The sequence below is a fragment of the Podarcis bocagei genome (assembly GCF_964188305.1).
Source record: "Podarcis bocagei genome assembly, chromosome: 7".
NCBI classification, from domain to species: Eukaryota; Metazoa; Chordata; class Lepidosauria; order Squamata; family Lacertidae; genus Podarcis; species Podarcis bocagei.
In genome coordinates, this window is record NC_138132.1 from 14,744,697 (window position 1) to 14,758,429 (window position 13,733).

At 40.6% G+C, this 13,733-nt stretch overlaps 1 protein-coding gene across 1 annotated transcript; it reads left to right on the plus strand.

Annotated features, from left to right (window-relative positions):
• Positions 1-2,776: 2,776 nt before the first annotated feature.
• Positions 2,777-6,407, plus strand: LOC308591523 (phospholipase A2 inhibitor and Ly6/PLAUR domain-containing protein-like; the record flags this gene model as incomplete). Its single annotated transcript, XM_081202289.1, has 5 exons — positions 2,777-3,169; positions 3,274-3,390; positions 4,009-4,161; positions 5,100-5,234; positions 6,241-6,407. Exons 1-5 carry the CDS (start codon positions 2,935-2,937, stop codon positions 6,405-6,407), a joined length of 807 nt encoding a protein of 268 aa, XP_081058415.1. The 5' UTR covers positions 2,777-2,934.
• Positions 6,408-13,733: the final 7,326 nt, after the last annotated feature.

Here is a 13,733-nt window from a genome sequence, read left to right on the forward strand (position 1 = left end):
CCTTCCTGGTCCATCTCCTCTCTGATTCTTCTTATCATGTGAAAATGATGGAAGTGTTGGATCAATCCATCAACTTCTGATGGATGATTTAGAAGGATTGGTTCCGACATCACTTTCCTCTGTGTGTGTGTGTGTGTCAGTATCCATACTCAGCAGAGTTACATCTCAATGCAGCTCCTTCCTTGGAAGCATCTTCGGGGCTAAAGGTACACACAGTAGGCAATAAACACCCATGGCCGCCTTAAAGATTCAGTCAATTGTAGGGCATTACTTGATGGACATAATAGCATATTGGTAGCAAATATATGCAGACATTCACCACTGCTGTGGTCAAGGCAGGCTTAGAGTCCAGTAAGAGTCCATGGATCTCTCTCTGCTTCTCTCACCACAAGGAACATGCAACAGACTCACAACAAGTTACAACAAGTTATGCAGAACCATTGTTATCAGTACCTCCTGTCACACTGCGCACGTCCAAAGAACAGTTCTCAAAGAAAAAGTCTTTCCATAGACAAAAGAATCTCAGCCTTCTGCTGCTTCTTGAAACTTCTTCTCTGTTTCTGGAACAAAGGATGCTCACACACAGAGAGAGAATTGTTTCATGTTTTATATAGACTAACTGTTCCATCTCCACCCAATATACCATTAAGTTCTTAACCATCTCACAAAATCTCCTGCATCAACCTCTATCACAGTGGTTCTCAACCTGTGGGTCCTCAGATGTTGTTGGACTACAACTTCCATCATCCCTGACCAGTGGTTATGCTGGCTAGGAATGATGGGAGTTGTAGTCCAACAACATCTGGGGACCCACAGGTTGAGAAACACTGCAGTTTTAGGCAGTGACATCTCTGAAATGCTCCTACTGTCATAGTAATGCAACCCCATTTGAAGGCGATACATCTGAGGGCTGTAAATCTAATGCATCCTGCACCTCTGGTGTTCTAGATAACAATATAGGTGAGCTGAAACTTCGCACTTATTCTTGGTCACCCTGGGAAATGACTTTCATGTGGAGATTATTATTATTTATTAATTGCATTTATATCCCACTTTTTCTCCAAGGAACATAAGGTTGTGGTACCAGTTGCAGTTCCACCCTCCCCTGTGCAGTGAGTACTGTGGTGTGCAACAGAATGAACTCACGCAAACAATGATCTGGATTAAAAATGGTGTAGGTGGAATTTTGGTTCAGGCATTGGCTGTAAAGCTAATATGAGTTATGAGTAAATTGTAAATTAGTTATATAGAAAAACATTCTAAGAAGTGTCTGGCAGCAGCTAATGAAACTCAAAGATGAATAAATCTATCTATCTATCTATATATTTAATTAGTTTTTACATGTGTTTTCCAAACATTACATCACATTTTAAACAACATAACAAACCTTTGGCTATCACAGCCTAGGACTTCCATCAACCTCGACTGATGGTTTTCTTACTTCCTTTCTAATTTTGCGTTTTATTATTATAGTTATTGCTGTTGAATCCAAATCCTAAATAAACTCCTTCTTAGTCCTCCTTCGCAATAATTCATATAGGTCTCCTTACAAAACTTATCGTAACTCTATAAGCGATGCCATTTGATTACAATTGTCTTTCAAATATATCATGAATTTCTTCCAGTCCTTCAGGAAAGTCTGGTCTTGCTGGTTCTGAATTTTCCCAGTTAATTTTGCCAACTCAGCATAATCCATCAATTTCACCTGCCACTCTTCTTTTGTTGGTAATTCTTCCTGCTTCCATCATTGGGTATTCTTGCTGCAGTTGTCGCATATAAAAACATTTTTTATCAAACTTTTGAATATCTGTACCTACAATACCAAGTAAAATGGCTTCTGGTTTTTTTTAAAAAAAAATATTTCAACATCTTTTAAATCTCATTAGAAATCATTTCCCAGAAGTCCTTCACTTTCTTACATTCCCACCACATATGGTAAAAAGTACCTTCTTTTTCCTTACATTTCCAACATTTATTATTTGTTTTATACATTTTAGCTCTTTTCACTGGTGTTATATACCATCTGTACATCATTTTCATTATATTTTCTATTAAAGAAGAAGAAGAAGAAGAAGAAGAAGAAGAAGAAGAAGAAGAAGAAGAAGAAGAAGAAGAGTTTGGATTTGATATCCCACCTTTCACTCCCTTTAAGGAGTCTCAAAGCGGCTAACATTCTCCTTTCCCTTCTTCCCCCACAACAAACACTCTGTGAGGTGAGTGGGGCTGAGAGACTTCAAAGAAGTGTGACTGGCCCAATGTCACCCAGCAGCTGCATGTGGAGGAGCGGAGACGCGAACCTGATTCTTCAGATTACAAGACTACCACTCTTAACCACTACACCACTCTGGCTGCAGGCAGTAAAATTTATTCCCTCTCTCCATAATTTTTTCCAATTCTCTAATTGTATATTATGACCAATATCTTTAGCCCAATGTATCATAACTGATTTAACTTTTTCATCTTTCAAATGCCATTCCAATAATAATTTATACATTTTAGATAATATTTTAACTTTATTATTTAATAATTCTAATTCAAATCTCGATTTTATATATCCAAATCCATTTTTCTTTTTATCATCTTTAAACATTTCATTAATTTGAAGATAATGGAACCAGTCATTCACAAAACCTTTGACCTCCTCATAAGGTTTTGATTTCCATTGGTTATTCATCTCCTTCACTAATTGTTAATAGGTGGCCCAATTTTTACTCATATTTATCTTTTTCACACTCATTGCCTAAAGAGGCGATAGTCATCATGGTGTCTTACATTCTAATAAATGCTTATATCTATCTCACACCTCATACAATGACTTTCAAAATATGTGGTTCCCAAATCCTTTATGAGCTTTTACCTTATCATACAAAAAATATGTGTGCCATCAAAGATGAATAAATCAGCCAATTTCAGCATGGAGCTTTGAATTTCACTATGTCCCTCTGCGTCTTCTTGGCAAACACACAGCCCCCACTCCCAGACCTTACTGAACCATTTGTTCCCAAGAGTTGCCCACATCATGAATCTATAGCCTTTAAATATCTCCACATAAGACTCTACCTGCATCAGTTCTCTGCCTTGGTACATCTCTGCTCTGAGTCACCAAATCTTTCAAGAATGCAGAAAGCACTTCTGAGCACCTGCCTCCTCTTGGCCCTGCTTTCTCCAGGTAAGAATCAACCTGCAGAATTGGATTCTTTTAATCATCTTTTAATGACACTGAAAAGACCATTAAGGAAATCTGCTGCAATAACCTCTATCTCCTTTATGCAGCAACATCTCTGATTTGTTCCTCCTGTCAGAGTAATGCAACTTCATGTAAAGGTGGAAAGTCTGAGATTTGTCGCTCTAATCCAATCTGTGTCTCTGGTGTTCTGGATAATAATATAGGTGAGCTGGAACTTTTCACTTATACTTGTTCACCCCAATAAATGTTGTTCATGTTCAAATTAATATAATGTATTGATTATTACTTGCATCTAAAACCCAACTTTTTTCCAAAGAGCACTATGTGCTGTACATGGTTTTGGTACCAGTTGTAGTGTCACCCTCCCCTGTGTGAGGTGTGATAGAATGAACTCACTCACAAAATGATCTAGATTAAAAATGGCCACAAATTTATTAATTACTGGTGTAGGTAGACTTTTGGCTCTGGCTTTGGTTATAAATCCATTCCAGTTGCCTACTGAAGGGGTGAAACCACAGGGTCATGTCATGAAATATGGCCTTTCACCAGGCACCAATCTACCCAGATTGACTTGCTAAGGCCATCGCTGGGAACGGAGACTTCCATCGAGACCCTTCTAATGAGGTACCCTGATTACGCTGCTGGTTCAGCACAGGGTAATTAGGTTCATCTATTGATTCAAGAACTGTGCATTATGTAGTTTTTCATGGAAGAGTAACGAATTTAGTTAATAGGAACCATCATTAAAAATAAATACATTTGGAGGGAATTAATCAGAATTCTTGCAGATCTTGTGATTTGTTTCCTTTTGTTCTTCACAGTTCAACAGTATAAAGTGGCAACGTACCGGGGATGTGGTCATTCCCAACGTTGCCACTCAGGTGATTACAGTTTAACTTCAGCCAATGGTAAATACCTCCAGATGAAGGTCTTCTGCTGCGGAACATACAAGTGTAATAAGGAACCTCTCTATGGTGAGTTTCTGCATCTCTGAAAGTTAATGGCTTATTAACCCCTCATATAACTTCCACCCAGTTACAGGCAAAGTATAGCATCTTTGTTTTTCAGTCCATTCAGACACTAGGTACAAGGATCTATAAGTATCTACAACTGATCTTTGAATCGTTCAAGTTACAAGAAAGGAGATTCCACCTAAACTTCAGGTAAAACTTTCTCACAGTAAGAGCTGTTTTACTGTGGAATGTTCTCAATCAGGACATTGTGGAATCACCTTATTTGAGGTTTTGAAGCAGAGATTGGATGGCCATCTGTCCTGGAGGCTTTAGCTCAGTATCCTGCATTACAGGGGGTTGGACTAGATGACCCTTAGGGTCCCTTCCAGCTCAACAGTTCTGTGATGAATCTGGAATGGATGAAGTAGATGGTCTCCTCTTAGGACGCAGAATACTTTAGTCCTCTTTATTCATCAGTCATACTTTATATGCATAAGGGCTGGGGCTGGAGGCAGAGAAAGAGAAAATAATATGGAAAATCTTGACACAGCTCTAAAAAATTTGGGGTCTGCGTCTGCTGACTACTTGCTTGCACCCATAGTAAGAGAAATGACCTCCAAGAGAATGCAGCTGACTGTAGCTTCAAATACCCATATAGCTTTGAATACCCATAAACTGTAGCTTTGAATACCCATATACAAAGTGAGAACTGTGGAAAATAGAATGAAAATGAGCATGCCTGAGAAAAGATGAAAAACAAAATCTTTATTTATAGACACTCAGCAGTTGTGCCTTTTCTGCAAAGTTGATGGCCAAAGTAGGGCACAATGTGGAGATAGCAAGTCCAGGTAAGATCAGAAGTTACTAGAAAGCATGAAATAAATGAAATAAAGTTAGCAGTAATGAGAGGGGGGGATGATGTTTATCAATATACTGACTGTAGGCATTTACTTTGGTAGTTCCACCTCGTGAGGATCTTTCCCCCAATGGTCTATGGTGCCCAGCCTGCTTTGGCCAAACCTGCGAAGGTCAGGGGACTGTCAGCTGCCTTGGCAATGAGACCAAGTGCATTGATTATTCTAGCGGGGCTATATGTGAGTAATATTTCCAATCAGCTAATATAATCTGCTCCTCTGTCTCCTTATCACTGCCAGAAAAGCAATGTCTAATCTTTGTTTGCTTTTTATATGTGTTATGTGTATGTAGCTTTGATTTCTTTCTCTGAGGAAAAGGAGGATGCTCTAGTCCTGTTTCGTATTCCAATCTACCCCTGTTACAATTGTGTAAGAGCTAGAGGGGACAGGCTCACTCATGGGCAGGGGTTTGCATTGTGTGGGGTGTTTACAAAGGTACAGTAGGCTCCTCACAGCACACTTTTGTCCTCTAATGGACAAGGGGCATCAAAAAATAGGGATACAAGGGGGGGGGGGTGTAGGACCAGATAGCACTGTTCTGCCTTGAAAGCATTGGTTCAATGTGTAGAAATCATTTATAGTCTATGGGTTGAAGTAGAATGGTAATTTCTACATCTGATACAAGCTGATGCAAGCTGAGAATTTCCAGCTGACAAGTTTCTATTCTCTTTTGGATTCCAATCTACCGCTGTTAAAATTACTTAAGAACTAGAGACAGACTCACTCAGGGGCAGGGTTTTGCATTGTGTGGGGAGCATAAACAAGTACAGCAGGCTCCTTACAGCACACCCTTTTCCTCAAATGTGCAAGGGGCATCAGGGCAGAGGGATACAAGGGAAGGTGCAGAACCAGCCGGCACATAACTGCTCCTCTGCACAGCAGTATGAACCATTGGGTGCTGGTCCAGGAGGACTGTGTCTTGCCACACACCTTGGCCAAAAGTTGAAAAGAAAGGAGGCTGGGAGAAAGGCAAGTGGGTATAGCCTTGGTAAAAGTGACACATTTGGCCACCTGCTGGGCTTCATTGGTTCACTGGTTAAGTTTCCTAAGGCATGCACTAGTGGTGACTGGCTGACAGATTAATCCTACCATGTGTTGGTTCCAAACACACTAAGCTTTTATAAACATGGTCTTCCCTAGGACCTAATAAAGAACTCATGCAAACCTTATACTTTTTATTTCCCAGATGTATATGGTTTCCTTCCGCCACTGACACTCAAAGGCTGTGCAACTGAAGACATGTGTGCCCTTAATGGAAAAAGATTTTCATATGGCTATCTTCACTTAGAGCGGATTGTAACCAAATGCTCTGATGCTAAGAAAGCCTCAGAGCAGATCGTTCTTGAAGGGTAGATAGGAGAGAGGAAAGCTCTCCTCCTTGTCAGTTCCATTGTTCATGGTACCAGCAGAATATAATAACAGCTTATGTTGAGAGGAGGGGCTGTGGCCTACTGGGTTTTCTTTTTCACTGTTTGTGAAATTCATGATCAAAATAAACTCTTCTGACATATCTGTATTCTTTATCTGTATGTTTTATATATACAGAATGTGTGGAATGATGAGAAAGGGTATTTGACAGGATATATGAGAATTGGCTTTGTGTTTTATTCAGCCCTACTTGCTTCTACTGCTAAATTTACATGGTAGCACAAAACCTCACACACACAAATGCCTCTGTCCTAAAACAGATATTTATTGGAAGATCCGTCAGCCCGTCATAGGCAGTCTAAGCATTAGACTGGTCAGTTGTGCATCACAAGATAGGGGAAATGTATCTCCAAAGAAGAGATCGCAGGTTTGCATAATATTCACCTTTGCTGATTTTTCCCTATAAATTCAAATTCATAATCTAGAAATTCATCTCACTATAGTGGTGCAGGCAGTGGCGTAGCATGGGGGATGCAGGGGGGGCTGGCCGCACCGGGCGCAACACCTGGGGGTTAAGGTTAGGGGGCGCAAATCCACGGGTTAGGGGGCGCAAATCCAAAGGTTAGGGGGCGCAAATTACTTGCCTTGCCCCGGGTGCTGACAACCCACGCTACGCCACTGGGTGCAGGCTTAATTTTGAACTGTTTGCCTGCCCACTTAGTCCTCCCAATTCTAGTGGCTGATGGAAAGCCCTATTCTCTCTGCTTATTGTTCTTGGTCTTTAAACCAGAACTGGACCAGAGAAGCTTTCAAATGAAGGACGCCTTGAAGGAGAGGGTTGTCTTCTGACTGTTCATCTAATTCAGGACTGTCTTCTACAAAGATAGACATATGACTCACCCATAAGACATATAATTGCAATGACAAAGTTGACAGATGTTTAGAGACAGATTGAAATACAATTTGAATGGATTAATAGAACAAAGTGCTCCTAGGTTTGAATCAGGTCACTGGACCAAGTGGTGCCTTCTTCAAACAGAAAATGAAAAGTGCCTGAAAGTAAAGACTTTGTGATTAGTTAGATGTGGACAAAGTAAAATAAAGCCAATGCTTAATTCATCCATTATCGACATGTACTCTTATTATTAACCCCTGTTGATGCTGATTAGGGCTGCAGTGCTCATCAGAGACGTTTGAAGCCAAAACCTCTCTCTCTCTCTCTCTCTCTCTCTCTCTCTCTCTCTCTCTCTCTGTGTGTGTGTGTGTGTGTGTGTGTGTGTGCGCGCGCTGATATTGGAATTTGAAGAACAAAAGGTTCCTTTTTACTTTTGTGGCAAAATAAAAAAGGGAGGGAGAGACAGAATGAGGTGGGCATGTTTTTTCCATGGAATTTGCAGGATTTGTTTTCTGGGTCAGTAACAATCTTACTTCTGAACATATAAACTTCAAGTATCAACACACTGATTTTCATTCCCTTGGGAGTCGATGATCTCATCATTCAGACAATTTTTATCTTTGTAAGTGAAGCAGGCTGGGCACTACAGACCATTCAGGGTAAGAGCATTGGGATCTGGAAGTGCCAAAATAAAACATACTGTTAGCATATGTAATTGTTTTATCTGTCTTTATATTTGCATGTTATATGGTAGTCATGCTTCCAAGAGCATTTTGGTTTTGTAGGGGCAGCTGCAAGCATTCTTAAATGAGAAGAATGTTCTAAACTCATTCCAACATGGATTCACATCTGGTTATGGGACAGATGCACCCTTGGTCACCAAAATTTAGGACATTTACCAGAAGTGTGGCAGGAGGAATGGGACTCTGCTTCTCCTGCTTGATCTCTCTGTGCCTTTTGATAAGATTGAGCATGTCACCCTCCTTTATCGGCTCTGCAGAATTTGATTTGTGGGCTCTATGCTACATTGGATCCAATGCTATGTATGTGGTACTGCTTTCCCCAGTGCAATTTGCTGTCAACTGCATACTGTGTCCATAGCAAGTGAGGGGCAAACCATAGAAAGGAACACAGGAGATCTGTCTTGGGTTGAAATAGTCCCGAACCTGTATTGATTACAGGTGTATGCTTTGACCAAGGCATTGGATATGGATCCAGTATCAAGTAACCCACCTGTTGGCTGATGAACAGGATGGGTTCAAGCCAGAGTTGTGAGGTCACTCCTGACATGGACCAGGTGCTTTGATCTTGCTTGAACCTCCATTGGGAGGGTTGTCATGACCCATTGGGCCCTGTGTGGGCTCAAAGACAAAGGCTCCCCTCCTCAACCCATCCCAATGCCCTATCCTCCCTAGCTGTCAAGGTTGCTGCAAAATAGGTGAAAACCTGCAGAGCGGCCATTTTGCCTGCAGGATTTTTTCCCCCCCTGGGTCTTAAAATGGTGACCGAACAAATCACACCAATGTATGGAAATGGAAATTGACTATAACTGGGGAAATGACCTGTAATGCAATAGTGCTGAAAGGAAATAAAGAATGGATGCCTTTTTTCCATTCTGTGGCCATTTACTTCATATCTTAGCTAAAAGCCTCTAAACAATGTATTATCTGCAGCATCACTGCAAAACCAGATGTTGTGGCCATGTCATGAACTTCTTGATGCTATGGTTGGAGAAGCTGACCACAGTTTGGATGGATGCTTCCATACATCCCTGATGGAATAACCAGATAATTTTGTAGAGAATCTAAGAGAGAAACAAATGTTATAAAGGTATGAATATTTATGTGGTAGCTGCCAAGATTTCAGAGGGTGTGTGTGTGTATATGTGTGTATCTTGTTTATGTGATATTTTGTAATACATTTATGAAAACAATTAAAATATACATTGTTGGAAAAATGGTCAGGTATCAGAAATAAAGTTGGTTTCCAGTAAAAGGGGGAATTCAGGGCATATGGATGAGGTTGGTACAGAAGAAGGGTATGAAGCAAGTGCAAACGACTAGCTTGGTTCAAGTCAAGACAGTGTGACCAAAGGCAAGCAGTCCAAATAACTCAAAGTATCTTCACTCCTTCCCAAGAATCTGATGCGATTGAAACAAGTAGAAATGAAGTTGCAGAAAATGATTTCATCAGCTCTTGGAAATCACTTTATAGTAAATGTACAAGATTCAGTAAATATCTCTTTGTCCCTGGCATCTATCAATACCCCTGAGCTATGTTTGGCTTTCCCACCTAGGCAGTCCTTTTTCTGGGGCATGGAAGATGATAAAAATATATTCTCCTTCCATCTGAGTAAGATTCCACACTAAAAAAAGAGCAAAGACAGAGGCATTGTCTCATTGCAAATACATCCCTTTATCCAAGAAAAACCCAGCAGCTTCCCATAGGCATTGGACACCTGAGTAGCAGCAGTAGTAGTTCACATTTGTGTAACAAATTATGGCCAGCAGTCAGTCTCTGAGAACATTGTTGGTGGTCATAGCATTGTGAGAAGATACTAAAAAATTGGGGGAATAATCAGAAGGCCTCAGGTTGGATGGTCGTGTGTCATTTAAGATTCAGTTGAGAATCCTGTATTGCAGCGGGTTGTACAAAATGGTGCTCAGAGTACCTTCCAACTCTATAACTCTATTCTTCTAGGATTTTATGATTCAATGACTTAGAGGCCTTCTCAGAGCAAGAATCTAAGTAGGAGCTGTCCATGTGCCTACAATAACCCAACCACATTACCCCCAACACCAGTACAAGGCCTTGCTTGTTGGCTGAAAATCTGCTGTACCCTCACTATCCAAAACATTATTGGATTCTTTGAGGCATCTCTGCTCTAAACCTGCTATGAAGTGCAAGCCTTAAATATACTGAATAAAAGTCACACTCTTTTTTTGATTTTAATAGAGAATACTAATAAAAATGAAAGGCTTGCAGTAGCCCGGCTACACATATCACATATCATTCTGAGAGTTTCTCAGTTTAGTGGACACTTGAAAACAGTGGAACAGATGGAGTCAGTATTTTAAAAAAGATCGCTAAGGAAGTTGCTGCAGATAGAGCACTGGGTCCATTCATCACTCCTTGCATGCCTTCCGCCTGGTCAAATAATACTATTAAGTGGGTGAATTTTGGGAAATAGTCTTTCAGTAAATTAATTCAGTTGCTACACAGGGTCTCTTGCCAGTACCTTCTCTAGCACTGAGATCAGTCAGAGGCACTCAATGTACTCTGCACAGCACCTGCTAAAAACATTCTTGTTTAGACAAAGCGTGTTCTCCCTAGCCAGAGAGCACGTGTTGCGGTTGGGAAAACATGCCACCCTGCCATGACTAGGCAGATTTGGAGAGAACCCAAGCCTTCTAAAGGGTTAAGATTGGGTTGCTGGGGAGTTTTGTATGTTGCCAAATTCAGAGGAGGGGTTAGAGTCTTTAAATATAAGGGGCCAGAGGTTGGAATTCCTCTTGGCCGTTTTGCTTCAGATTACCCGCCCTCCCTCCCTTTAATAGGGGGGTTCTCTGGATCGCTTGACCTTGCTATGCCTGTCATGGTGTCGTCTGCCTTGGTGCGGGGGCACAGTAGGAATTTTGCCATCTGGCGGATTGGCTGGTGCCATTTGGTTTTCGCCTACTGCGTAGCAAATCGTCACAACTTGTAAGGTTGGCGGTTAGGCATTGGTTAAAGTGGTGCTTGGAGGGGTAAGTGCCTGCCCCTCCAAATGATGCGAAGGGAATTCCGTTAAAGGAATCCAGGGGCTTGCCATTCTTTCGTCCTTGTCCCTGGCATCGGACTTGGGCCGTGCAAGCCCCAAAGGAACATGAGGGTGAGAAGTGAGGGACTGATGCCCAGCTTCATTCTCACCCAATACTTGTTTCCCACTAAGGCTTCCGCTGGTGTCCGGAATGCCTCTGGCTTCCGCTGGTGTCCGGAAATGCCAGCTCTGTCCCTGAGGGCATGGACAGATAGTCATAACCAATGCCTAAGCAACCACTCACATTTTTGTATTGAATAAAGTTGTGGCCAAAATTATGCCAAAAACCTAAACAAAAATTGATGTGTGAAGTGTGAATTATTGGGGGGTGGCAATTGTGGGACTCAACACGCAAGCAGACTGAGATGCTTAGAAAGTTGTTGCCGTTTTAATCTGTTTTAGTATTTTAACTCTTGTATATTCTGATGATTTCTCATATTTATCTGTTTGTAACTGCTGCTTTTTTTCTTTTACATTCAAGTCATGTATAAATCTTAGGAAATAATGTATAAGTAAAACAGCATTGCTGGATATTTGGGATGGACCAAAGGGGAAACGGAGCAATGTAAAGCTAAAGAACGATTGGAATAAATTTTTAAGTTATATTGACGGTAATTTGGGAATTAAGAAAATCACAGTGGACGGAATTTAAAACATGTGATGTAGAGAGTTAATACAATACAACTGCAGAAAGGTTATAAGTTTACCTAACCTAAACCGAGATGGAAGGAAGCCAATGAGTAATGTCTGTAAGTTTGTTTCTTTCATGTTAATATGTGTTAGTATGATCTTTATTTTCTATTCTTTTTCTTTTCTCTCTTTTACTTTTCTTTTAATCTTACCTTTTAAATGTCTGTGTGTTTGTTGATGTAGTTTGCAAGAATTCAATAAAAATTATTTTAAAAAGGGGGAAACTGAGCAGGAAAAGTGTTTGTTTGGTTTTTCTTAGTTTGACCTTAGAAAACACATTACTACAATTTTAATTATTATTTTTTGGAATATATAAAGAAGCACAGTTTGACTATGCTAGTATCTGGGTAGCTTACAATGTTTTTATTTCTCAGTTTTTTTCAAACGTATAATTAAAATTTCCCTACATAAGTGTAACAGAGGGGAACTGTGCATTGTTGTATGTTAAGATATGGTAGCATGTGCTATTGTCAAGTTCTCTCTTATCGAGGTTTGTATTATTGAGTATTTTTTTACCAGAATAGTAGCAGTGTGTGTTTAATGAACTGAAAGCAACCAAGCACCTTGTGATATCTCAAGCACTAGCAACTTAAGATAGAAAAAGCAAAAAATGGTGATAAATATTGACCCAAGATGGTTTAACTGAAAGAACTTCTAAATGTGCAAATCAAGCTATTATAAAGTGCATTTTGCCTCTAGTGGTACAGCTACAATTAAGCTCCTGAATTTTGCATGTGATGGTTATTAAATATATATTAACAATTTTGTAATCAGATAATTTGTTTTTCAGAAACACAAATTTTGACAGATAGTACACGTCTTTCATATCCAACTTGGCATCAGGGCCACATGAGCCTCAGGGCAATAGCTAGGAAAACAGCTTCAGTGGAGCATAGGGAGAGATACCAATGGAGATGTGATTTTCTAAGAAACTTCACATTTAATTCTGGCCTTGGAATTCCAAGTTGATTGATACAATTTGATGGGAATTCCATGAAGATTTTGTGGACCCCCTTCCACTCACTCCCAGCATTGATTTAATAGGAATGCATGTCAGCAAACAAAACCACAGCCCACCTGAAGATCTGTGCTAAACTCAAACAGTCTTCTTTTTTCCAGCTGTCTACTTCTTTGGGACTTGTATCCCCACATTTGAGCTACTATGGAAGCTCGTTGTTTCCCTTACTTTCAAAACTGTCATTCAGTGTGTCAATGCTTTTATAAATTGCAGGGAGTTGGACAATACCCTCTGCGCTCATCCATGAGCCAGAAAATCCAATGAAATGTAGGAAAATATGGATGATGTAGATAAATAAATAGATGTTGAGTGAGACAGCTTTCCCATGTTCTGATGCTGTTAGGGGGTGAAAATAATCACCCCGGGACTTTCTCTCTAAGCTCCTGACTATTCCTCTTCTTCTGAAACTGCACACAGGGCTCAATGATGCTTGCTTGTTTCTGGCCATTGTGTGCAGGATCATGGACAACTCCAAGAGAGCAACTTGCACTCATGAAAGCTGGGGCCAAACGGAGACCTTCTGTGGATGCATCTTTTTAAACCCTCCTAAATACCTCCCATCATGCCTAAAGACTGTATCTTCCTGTTTGTGCAATGATCTCCCCAGGGAGCCTTTCCTGTCACCTTCATAAAGTATCTTTAGGTGTCAGGCAATATACATCTAACCAGACATTTGGATGATTAGACACTTCGATAGCCCCCAACATCCCATTGAGGGAAATTGGGACATAACCCGACCCCTCCAAAACTTAAAACCACCCCACCACCAACGTCTGCCTGCACTTTGCACAGATACATCCACCCCCAGTGACCCCCAATTCCTGTTGGACCCATCAATGGAGGCGTGGCACCTCAACAATTTAAAACCACCCAATAGCAGACAATTCTGGCCTTTCTGCTACATATGAA